At 40.8% G+C, this 12,415-nt stretch overlaps 1 protein-coding gene across 9 annotated transcripts in view; it reads right to left on the bottom strand.

The window, feature by feature from the left end:
- PES1 (Esterase/lipase/thioesterase family protein) overlaps positions 1–12,415 on the bottom strand; it is a 774,423-nt gene that overhangs the window by 212,291 nt on the left and 549,717 nt on the right. For all 9 annotated transcript variants that reach the window (XR_016253909.1, XR_016253908.1, XM_089403248.1 and 6 more), the window contains one exon: positions 5,268–5,389. Coding sequence is in view for 7 of the 9 variants with exons in the window: in XM_089403248.1 (XP_089259374.1) it covers positions 5,268–5,389 (122 nt within the window). In the remaining 2 variants the exon portion in view is untranslated. The remainder of the gene's footprint in view (positions 1–5,267; positions 5,390–12,415) is intronic.

Below are 12,415 nucleotides of genomic sequence, written 5' to 3'. Positions count from 1 at the left end.
AAGAACAATGATAACAAGATACATGCATTTCACAAGTAAGATAATAAGAATAACATCAAAATTTTGACTTACATGAGAGAGAGTATATCCATTCATCAATTTTGCATTATAAAGAAGCTCCAAACACAATAGCGAAAATCCAAACATCATAGTGCATCAAGAAAGCTCCAAAAGTTATCCCAGCAAACGTGAAAAATCTCTTAAGAGATACCAATCCAATCAAAGTGATGATGAGAGGTTATAATGAGACTCTCTCATATTTATACAACTCTAAAGGGGGTTCGATTTGCCTAATTGGCCTAATTTAGCCCCAAATAATAAGATAATAGATAATAATGACATGACTTGGTGACAAGCCCACCAAGATAGCTCAATAACATAAAAATAAACCTCTCAAGAGGGTAGAATGATCAACATAATGGACCGTTGGGCCATTGAGAAGGTCTAATGAAGTCTAGAGTGTGCCATGGTGAGAGAATGGACTCCAAACATAGTGGACAAGGGCTTGGCCCCTTGTTTTCCAAGCAAGTCACTGTGAGGCTCCCAAGTTGGTGTGGGGGCACAAGTACATCCTCATGGGTCTCAAAGTGGATCGATATTGCCTGTAAACAATCTGTAAGTGCTAAGATGATGACATAAGCCCTCCCTTTGTCTCCTTCCATGAGACACATCCTCATCTAGAACCTGGAACCTCTGCCAAATCTGTGTTACAAGTGTTAAGCCGTCTAGGCATGGTGATCTAGGTGCATCATCCTCATCCAAATGGTGGAACACGAGCAATCACTGAACGGTGTTGAGGATCCATGAAGTAGTCTCTACTATAGTGGAGACCGATGGCTCTCAACGTTCACCCTACAAGTGCCAATGTGGCCCTTTGGATGACTTGGACCCCGTATAGGGAGACCAAACTCCAAATGGAAACCCACTTGCAATCTTTCATAAGATCCAATTCGTCCCCTTCCCTTCCAATACAACAAATCATTAGAATATTCAAGTAAAAGATCTTACAAATCATAGAATCAGTGGGGCACTTCATGGTGGCATGCCCTTCCATAGTGGGGTTTGACATGTACAAGTGTCTCCAAGCTTAATAAGGGGGGTAACCAAGGACCCTATTAGGTGGTTTCAGCCTTTAAAGGGGGTGACATGTCCATGGTACATCCATCAAGTGGTAGGTGGCGAATGATATAGTGACGGAACAAAGTGGGGATCAGGGGAAGGATCCAAGCCACATGTCATGGTACTATGAAAATTTTACATAGTTATTTTTCGACAAACGTCCCCAGAAAAATCCAACTTGGAAAAACTGGTGCAACAACTGAGGATTTTATATTATTAAGCAGCAGTGAAATCCAGTGAAATTTAAGTACAATTTATGGATGCCCAACTAAAAATCCAACAGCAAGTAAATCTGGCCAAAATTATCTAAGGGAATTTCCCTTCCTCCACAAGCAACCCCGACATAACTCTACATCAGAAAACACGTCCTCTTGGACCCTCTGTGTCAGCTTCTGCACAATGCTTGCGTAGGCCCTTCGACGTCTAGCCCGAAACTACTTCTGATCAAGTCGTTCTTCCTGTCACTGCTAAGCAAACTGATTCTCTGACCCTCTCGAAGACTTTCTTGGCCTCTGGATGCTTAATCGAACTTTCCTCCAGCCAAATCAAATTGCTCTTCTAAAGCAACTGCACTATCCTCTGCGCTTCCTCACTAGGAATAACTCGACCTTTTGCTGCTGCCTCGCTGGATCTGGAAAACTTCCTCCGGATCACTCTCCTTACCCCTCACTGACTCTACTTCCTCTTGAAGATCGAACTCTCCGGCAACTGACTGCCGCTACTCTGGAAAATCGAATTCTCCAAGTGTCTCTGGTGTGTTCTCCAAGTGTCCATCGACTTCTTCTTATAATCCTCTGTTGGAGCACCAATGACCAAGATTAAAACTTAATCAAGGGCTAGGATCATCTTGAAGTCGATCTGTGTGAGTTTCTAGACAATTCTCATCTTGACTTAATTAATTCTGATTAATTAACCAACTTTCCTAAGTTTAGACTTAGGAAACATTAAAAAATAGGTTAATAATCTAATTAAGTTATCTCTAGATGTAATTTCGAGAAATGATTTCTGGGTTTTGGAGATCTCATGCATTCTAGCCTCTCCACCAAATTTTGTGGCTAGAACACATCTAATGCTACAAAAAATAACATTCCCTCTTAGCGAGCACTGTGTAACCTTGGGCTTACAATGGTGTGAAAAATGTTGCATGAATGTGTACGTACCCTTGCTAGTATAAGTGGTAACAAAGCCATTCGTTGAAAGTATTGAGTGCAATGTTACTCCTATAGACCATTGTGACATAATGCTTAGCACCGCCTACCAACGTTATCACAAATCAATATATAATGGGTGCCAAAAGACCAAGAAATTGTAATGACCCATCTCGAATTAAAAGGAACATGGGAATATTAGCATGCATATGATAGCTACAAATGCATGCATCACATAAACTACACTAGTATACATATTGGCTAATACTGGAAAATATCTAAGTTTAAGGTAACAAATTCATTATTGAATTAAATATCATGGATTATGCAAAAATAAAAGGGAATTATAATTATATATTATTTATTATAGTAACTAAAATAAATTATAACCAAATAGAACTAAACAAATATGTTCATAGGACGTATGACAATATCATTTCAATAATTAAAAACAAACAACCCAACAATTAATTGTTAAAAAAAATAATAATAAATTTATAAGATAAAAAGTAACAAACTTTAATAAAAATATAAGTCAATAAATAGAATTTGAAGTAAAGTTTTTAAATAAAAAGTGACACTCTTAAGACTTAGTTGCCTCATAAATTAAGTAAACTTATCACTATCACTCATAACATTGTTAAAAGGTTACCGCCTCTTCCGACTCTTTGGGATGCCAAGAGGACGACAAAAGGTGAAGAAAACCATATTATAATTGGGAAGGCAGTGAAATTCGGTGATATAAGGCAGACGAAGAGGGCATAGAAGGCAGTTTCTTTTCTTTTCATTTTGGTCTTTTCAGAGAAAAGCAAATATGGAGGAGGGAATACTAAGAGAACCATGATTTGGAGACTTGAGTTATTGTTCTTGGACTTTTGAGCACAGGACCAGAAGACCTCTATTTCGAAGTCTTATGGGTCTGGGAACTGGATAGGTTGATCTCAGATAGACTGGGAGGAAAAGGTCAGTTTGATAGCAGGAGCGGGAGCAAGTACAATTCAAATTCGCCTTCAAAGGAGATTTTCAAGTAAGTACTTGCAAATAAATTGTTAAATTCATATTGTTTGGTTAAATTACAAATTAGGCATTAGAATCGGTTTAAATTTTTAAATTTAGGTTCTTTGTTTAAATTCCAAAATTAGGGTAAATTGCAAAATAGGCATTAGAATTAGTTTAAATTGTTAAATTCAGGTTCTCTATTTAAAATTTTAAATTCCAAAATTAGGGTATTAGAAAAGTTTCACCAAAATAATAAGCTATATAGCATACACTTTAAATATTCTTCTATTACTTGATTTTTGGATGCTTTGTGGTTAAACAAGTAAATTTGAACAAGCATATGGGATTCAGTAAAATGAGATAAGTGGAGCAACACAACACTTGTAAGCTATGTCCTATAGCTATTCATGCACTTTTGGATTCTTACACTAATGTTTTTGAGGAATTGAAAGGTCATCCTCCTGTGCAATTAACACAGAACCATATTCAGTTGATTCCAGGCTCATGGTTTTCCAACTAGCTCATCTATAGGCCCACTATTATGGAAAGTGATGAAAATTAGATTATTCATACAATCAATGCAAGAAGGTAAAATCCACAACCTAGAGGCACCATTGTATCTCCCCAAGCACCCTAATGCCAAAGAGTGACACTAATAAATGGAGCTTTTCTATTACTAGGCTCTAAATAAAATAACTGTCCAAAAGGCTCTAAATAAAATAACTGTCTAGAAATAGGTATCCACTTCATAGGATTGATGATATCATTGACAAACAATGACAATAACAATTGTCTAACCTTATCAATAAGCACATATGGAGCCTTCTAATGTGCAGGACACAACATTCAAAAGCAAATTTGTGCTTTAAGATGCACTTTAGGCCTACTAAGACACATATTGCTTTTACATCATTGATTAATGATATTTTCTGAGCTCTTGTTTCAAAGATTGTTGTAGTCTACCCTGCTGACATCTTGATCTAAAAATACACATGGCTCAATCACGTACAACATACCCACGTGATCCTTTCCCTGTTATGACAACATCAACATCTTAGAACTTTTATCCTCCTCAAAAGCAACACAACCCTATATTATGGAATTGTCCTTAAAGTCCTACGCAATGGTAACAAGACAGTTTGTTATATGAGTAGAATAAAAAAATTGCATGGTCCTTCATTTGATGGAATAATAATTTCTGCAAAGAAATAAATAAGTAGGACTACTATTTGAGCATAAAACTGATTTTCATTTTAAGTGGAAAGGGAACATCCATGAATGGTTACCAAATGAATTGTAACGAGACAGTTTGCTATATGGGTAGAATAATAAATGAGTAATAATTTTTTCAAAGAAATAAACTAGGGCTAGTATTTGAGCATATAAACTGATTCTCATGTTAAGCAGAAAGGGAATCTCCATGAATCGTTACCAAATTAAAATAGGGAAATTTAGGGACTAAATTCCACTACTGGGCTAAGTTTCTAATTATTTTTCCAAAAGAGATTCATCAATTTCCATTTTTCTCCAAAAACTATTTGCCCAAATTCTATAGGATAAAATTATTTTACTTTAAGATATCACCGAAATATTTATAAACTATATAAGATCCTCAAAAATTTAAGTATTTTTACAAAAATATCACTAAAGCATTTTTAGTTACAACTTTAAGGATTAAAAAGATCACCCAGGTTTCTACTCTTTAAGAATGGATCCCTAAACTTTACCATATTACCAATATGAAGATGAGTAAGGTCCCTTCTAGAAGCACTGTCTTGATATAAACTTAGTTCAAAGTACCTAGAAGGATTGAATTTGTATAGAAACTTCAGTCAAGCAAACAAAAAAGGAAATGTTAGAAGAAGAAAGCATCTTGAGTACAATTGCACAAAAAGAGAGAATAAAAAATAGAGAGTATCCAACTTTATCAAAAATAATCTAGTCTATTTATTCTCTAGTGTCAATGATGATATTTGAGTCATATATGCAGAGAAGGCAAACCTTGCAAGCAACAATATTTCAGCTTTAACAGCGTGGAGACGGGAATTTGCATAGAATGCAGCTGATCGAAGCACCTTCAATTTCCACAACAGTGTTTCTCTTGGTACGATATCTGATAATGTCTGGGAATACAATAGACATCAAGATCTAAATACAGTCTACCGCTCACATATTGTTTTCCTGACTAATAATATGTTAACCATTAACATTTAAAACTTTTACATCTAAATGATAATCGTAAATCATTCTAGGACATAGAAATAATTTTTGTAGTAGCAGAAAAATCAATGGAAATGGATCGACTATGTATATATATAGAGAGAGAGAACCTTCAGGGACAAATCTATAAAAGGGTGAGTTTTGTCTGTCTAAAATTTTAATTTTTTCAGTAGGTCAACATCTTAGAGCATTTTATAAATGAGGAACATGATGCCTGTAAGCCCTATTGAGGCAAGTATATCCCTATTAATTTTTCATCAGCCATATAGTCTTTTAGGTAAAAATCTCATATTTGTAACTTCAAAAGGAAAGACGAAAGAAAATAAAAAAGGCCCAACAAGAAAAACAATCTTAGTAATATGGCTCATAATGAAAGCATATATACTCCAATAACTACACAAAAATATGCCCGAGATGGCACACTTGTTGAGTCAAAATCTAACGAGATCAACATCAAGAAAGATAAGTTTTTGGAAAATTTAGTGACGAATATGACGACAATGATCGACTAGCTCACACAAATCAAAACATTACTTTTTGCTTCCTACAACCAACCCAATATTAAATTAGATTCCTTGAATAACATTATCTATTTTGGTGAAACCCGCAATGCTGATAAGTTCGACTCTCGGATTAAAAATTAAGAAGCATAATTCCAAAGTTTATCTACCCTTGCAAATAATAAAAGGATGGTAATCACAGAAATCCCTACCACAGATCACCCACTCACATAGTGGCAAGCTTTCAGCCAAAAGCTCAACAACAATTACATACCTCCAATCTATTGTTCAGATTAGTTTAAGACAATCCTGCATGATAACTTTTGGCTTTTTGGGTGTTGCATAGAAACAAAAAGCAACATTTCCATGTTAGCCAAACAGTAAACCCTTTTGTCCATTTATTCAGTTGGCTGACTATCAAACTAGAGATAGCAGATCAAAATGAAATTAGGTGGTTAAAATTTATCAGCTGCCTCCTTTATTATATCCCACATGAAAAGAAGCTTCTTGACATTTTATGTTTAAAACAGACTTTTAATTTACCCTTAAAAGTTGACACAAGGATTGAAAAGGTCTTACCGAAACACAATTCAGACAACACGGCAGACCAACTCTCATGTGGTACTTCTTACCGCACAAACTAGCAGGTGCCCAAACGGGAACCTAACGGGACAACTACTAGGGCACAACAAAAGTATGCAACAAAGACCCATTGTCACCACAACCTATGTCCCCTTCTCTTCTCGGATTTTCACCGACGGGAGGAGTCCCAATATCCCTCACTTGTGATAGATATTCCTAGGATAAATTGAAGTGAGGCTAAGCAGCTCATTCAATGGTAAGGCTCAATAAAGGTGCAAGCTTTGGGAGAAGCTAGAAAGACTTTCCACCAAAAAAACCCCTTGTAATACATAGCTACACAAGACCTAGGGTTGATGTATATGCCAAAGTATGGGTTCATCCAAGGTCAAGGTAGTTAAGAGAAAAGGCTTTGTATGATGTACTTCAATAAGTAGTTAAGCATTAACTTTCAAGAAATCCCCAAGTCAAGGCAACTTCCAGGGTTCCCACTTGGTACAAAGACTAGGGCATCAAATATCTTGAAATCCAACTCTGAGAATGGCCCCAAGATTGGAGGAGACCTCAAAGAAACACCAGTGCAGGACACTGTCATATTAATTTTGAAAAATCTCACTCCTAAGGGATTTCACACCAAGCCGTAGCGGGGCTACCTATTCTTGGAGGGATGAAGAATAAGGAGGGAGGAAAAAAAGGTGAAAATAATGATGTTTTGTTGAGTTGATATCATTACCAAGGATTTATGGATCAGTGCCCGCCTATTGGGAGAAATGGAGTCAAGATAAACCATAAGATGGCAATTCACTCTTCAAGGAGACCTAGAAGAAATTTCGCTACCCTAGATGCAGCAACAACAAAACAATTTCTAGAATTCTATACTTCAATGACAATTTCTGGATTTTCAAGGATGCATATTAATCAGTCCTCTAGGAACATTCATTCATTCTTTATCTAATGAGTAACACGTGAAAATTCCTTGAAATGCAGCAACTGGAAATAATTCTTCTAACTAATAAATTAATTATGCAGTGTATTTTGTTTACAGACAAATAACGAATTATACACACTACAATTGTAATATCCCTTATAAGGAATACACCCCAAACACAAGCAAACTCCAACTAGAGATGCACTGGGAGGGCATTTACCAGATATGTTGCCTCTGAAAAGAGGACAAGATCCAAAGGCTACTTGGCCCCTTCCAGACTCTGTCTAAGAGTATAATAAAAACACACAAGTGGTATAATAGCTGAGAATGTTCAAAGAGATACAAATAGCAAGGATACGATATATATCAAATAAGCCATAAGCAGATACACAAGAAATGCAGAGAGAATGCTAAGCCATTTTATTATATTGAGCAATAAAACGAGTACAGGAGGTGATCAGGAAGATGGCACCTCTACTTGCGCTAGGCAAGTGAATAAATACACTCAGAATGGCAAGGAATGGCCCCTCTCTGATCTGCGTCCAAGCTGTTGGGAAACCGCTGTGATGCTGCTACTGCTAGCAATCAAACGAGGATTTGGGGCTGCTCCCCTCAAAAAAAGTTGAAACTATGGAATCTGACTCTACTCGAGAAACCCAGAAAAACCCAGAAAGCTCTCGTGGAATGGCCAACCCACGAAAATCACCCCCTTGGGGTTCTGCGCAGTTCTTCACTACTCTGCATTGCCACTGAATGAGATACTCCAGAAATATGCCTGAAACCCCTGCCAAAAACTCTCCAGCTGCAAGGGCTAATCCCCTGCTCTACCTCCCACGACAAAACCAGAACTGCATCCCTCTCTCTCAGTGTTGCGCAGTCCTCCAGAACTGTGTCCCTCTCTCAGTGCTGCGCAGTCCTCCAAAACGTTGATAAACTGTTGCTGAAATGTTGAAGTATCTACTGCTGAAATGCCAATGGAAATACCTTGCCCGAGCAGGCACTCGAAGTCCCCTAGGGCTAAGGGTGAGATCTCCGAACGGAGACACTCAATGCACTAAACAATGTTGCAGACTAGCTAAACAACCAGCGTGCTCTCAGTCGAAATGACTATCACAAATGCTCATAACTGAATGATCAAAATGAGGGGGATCCTCTCTCATTTATAGCCTTTGCCTCTCTCAATCCCAAGGCTCACCTCCTCCTGCGTGATTCCCGTCATGCCACGTGTGTCTTCCCTCTTGCGCAGTCCCTCCATATCTCTGTGTGTGCTCCATTTCTGCATCCCCCTTTGGCCCCCCTTGCCTCCCCTTTAAGTCACAACGTTGTGCTACTAGGAAGTGACTTTTTATTCTAAAAGTGAGTTATGTCCCCCTTCCTCACTTTTTTTATTTACAAATAACTATAGAAGGCAAAATCTGGACAAAATCGAATATTCCAATTAGCCATGGCTAATTAGGAACATTACAGTCTCCCCCAGCAAAATGTTGCTTGTCCTCAAGCAACTGAAGTGATGGATGCTGTAAGATCTTCTCACTCTCCCAAGTGGCATCCTCATCTAGCAAATTCTTCCACCTCACCAAGAATGACCGGACTGTCCTGCTCCGCAGCTGCCTCTCCATGGTATCAATGATAGCCTCCGGCTACAATACCAAATGCCCCTCATCATCCATGGGTGGTAGCTCATCTGTCACCGTCACCTGCTGCCCCAATGCCTTTTCCAGGCATGATACATGAAAAATGTTATGAATCTTACTGCCTTGGGGCAGCTCCAACTCATATGCAACCTGTCCAATCCTGCGTATCACCTTGTATGGCCCATAAAAGCAGGGCTTGAGCTTCTCAGCCCCCTTCTGCTTGAGTGACGACTGTCGGTATGGCTGTAATCATAGGTAGACAATGTCCACTACCTCGAACTATCTCTCCACCAGACCCTTGTCGGCATACAGCTTCTGTTGATTCTGCATTGTAGCCATGTTGTCCTTGAGAGCTCGAACGATATCCTGACTCTCTTGGATCCAAATCTTGGCTCTAGGAGCCCTGCTATCACCAAACATCACGCCAACAAAAGATAAAGGATGATACCCATACAAGGCATAGAATGGTGACATAACAATGGACATGTGATGTGAAGTATTGTAGCAGTACTCCCCTAGATGCAGCCACTTCAGCCATGCTCGTTGTTGCCCGCTGACATAGTTACGCAAGTATCCCTCCAACCACTTGTTAACTATCTCTGTCTGCCCATCTGTTTGCGGCTGATAACTGGTACTCGGTGTCAATTCCGTCCCCACCAACCGGAAAAGCTCCTGCTAAAACCTGCCCATGAAACGGCTGTCCCTATCACTGACGATGGTCTTAGGAAGACCATGTAGCCTGAAGATCCCCCTGAAGAACAGCTCGGCCACCTGTGCTACTGTATAGTGTGCGGATATGGCAAAAAAATGTGTGTACTTTGTCAGTCGATCAACGACGACAAAGATACAATCCTTGCCCTATACCATGGGCAATCATGTGATGAAGTCCATCGAAATACTCTCCCATTTCCCCTCCGGAATAGGAAGAGGCTGCAATAATCGCGCGGGATGGCTCATCAACCCCTTGTTCCTCTGGCAAACATCGCACTCCCTGATATGTTGAAGTACGTCCTCCTTGAGGCCCTTCCATGAGAACCTCTCTCTAATGGCCCTGTAGGTTTTGATAAACCCCTGATGGCCTGCCAATGGTGAATCATGCGATGCCTGGAGTATCTTCTTCTTGAGCTAAGATCCCTCAGTCAAGAAGATCCGATCCTTGTAATAGATGATCTCATCGATCACCCTGTACCTATCATCTGCCACCTGCCCGTCCAGAATCTCACATGCAAACCTGTCCTTGGAGTACTCTACTAAGAGTCGAGCCCTCCAGTCTGTATCCAAGATCATAAGAGACAATGTGGCTGGTCTATGATAAAAGGCATTTGCTACCACGTTGTTCTTACCCTTGACATACTCAAAGTCAAAGTCATATGCTTCGATCTTACTGATCCACTTTTGCTGCCTCTCCTGTAGCTGCTTCTGCTCCAAAAAGAACTTGAGGCTGTTGTGATCAGTCCTCACCCTGAACCTGTTACCCACCAAATACTGCTGGTACTTAGCCAATGCATGCATGATGGCTAGCATCTCCTGGTCGTATATAGAATACAACCTCTCGTGCGGAAGGAGCTTCCGGCTCTCAAAGGCTATAGGGTGACCTCCCTGCATCATTACTGCACCAATCCCCTCTCCTGACGCATCACACTGTTGCGTAAAATCTGGCAATGCAAGCACTGGGTAGCTGCTCAACCTCCTTGAGCCTGTCAAAGGCTCGTTGCTCTGTGTCCGACCAACTGAATGCCCCCTTGTCAAATCTATCAGGGGTGCAGCAAGCTATGAGAAACCTGTGACGAACTTCCGGTAGTAGGTACAAATGCCAATGAATCCTCGAAGTTCCGTCACGTTTCTGGGCTCCGGCCATTCTCTGATGGCCCCGATATTCTCCTCGTGCACTCTCACTCCGTCCACCCCTATGATGTGTCCCAGATATAACATCTCCATCAACCCAAACTCACACTTGGAGAGTTTGGCATAGAACTGCTACTTCTGTAAGATACGCAATACTGTCTCAATGTGCTGGAGATGCTCCTTCCAAGTCCTGCTGTAAATGAGAATATCATCGAAGAATACCAACACAAACTTCCTCAAGTGACTACGGAAGATGTGATTCATGCAGGACTAAAATGTAGCTGGGGCGTTGGTTAGCTCAAAAGGAATCACCAAGAACTCACAGTGCCCATAGTGAAACCTGAAGGCGGTCTTGGGAATGTCCTGCTCCCTCACGCGAATCTGATGGTACCCCAATCAATCTTTGAGAAGAAACGTGCCCCTCTCAACTCGTCCATCAACTCATCGATCTTGGGTATGGGGTACCTGTTCTTCAGGGTCTTCTTGTTCAGGGCCCTGTAGTCAATGCACATCCTCAGCGTACCATCCTTCTTCTTCACCAACACCACAGAAGAAGCAAAAGGACTCGTGCTCGGTCGAATGTGCCCAAGAGCCAGCAACTCCTGGATAGCCCTCTCAATCTCATCCCGATAGGCCTTGGGGTGCCTATAGGGGGTGGTGATCACTGCCTGTACGCCCTGCTCTAGCTCGATGGTGTGCTCAATCCCCTGATCTCGTGGCTGTCCTGGTGGAATCTCCCCAAACACTATGGCATAACGATCAAGGATGGACTATAACTCTGGATGTACCGACTGCCCTGTAGTCCCTGCCTCTGATGCACTCAGCTCCACTGCCCACTTTATGTCTCCCTTCCAGAAGACTGCCTCCATCCGATGAGCCGAAACAGTCTGAGGCGGATATGTGTGTTGTCTCCGTATCTTCTCATGCCTCCCTGTCCTCTCATCATCCCACTCCATCTCTAGGGTCTTCCAATCCGTTGTGACCTTCCCTAGAGTGATAAGCCACTGAACACCCAATATCATGTTGGTGTCCGGAATATCGACCACAAAAAAGTGGTCAGTCAATGTGTAGGTGCCCATCGTCACTGAAAGCTCTAGAACATAATGAGCACACGTCATGGTCTGATCTCCTGGGACCAAGACTGAAATCCCATTGAAGCTCTCCGTCTGTATACCTCTCTGTTCAACCATCTGTGCATCGATGAAGTTGTGGGTTGCCCCACTGTCAACCAAAACTGATACTTGTTGGCCACATACTGTCCCTCGTACGCATAGCGTCAGATACTTGGGAACTCCCCACAATGCTGCAAGGGCCCCTCTGGTGGGTGCAAATGATGCACCTCCTACCGCTGGTGGTGGAGGTGGTAAAGGTCCCTGTACGGCATGGCTATCTCCGGCCTCCCCATCATCTTCGTCATCCTCTTCTCTACTGCTCTCAGAGAAG

Source organism: Pinus tabuliformis, chromosome 2_1, assembly GCF_031772625.1.
Source record: "Pinus tabuliformis cultivar Carrire ecotype Pingquan chromosome 2_1, CPIR1, whole genome shotgun sequence".
Taxonomy (NCBI): domain Eukaryota; kingdom Viridiplantae; phylum Streptophyta; class Pinopsida; order Pinales; family Pinaceae; genus Pinus; species Pinus tabuliformis.
Note: the sequence above shows the minus strand (reverse complement) of the source record. Positions and strands in the feature narration are given on the sequence as shown.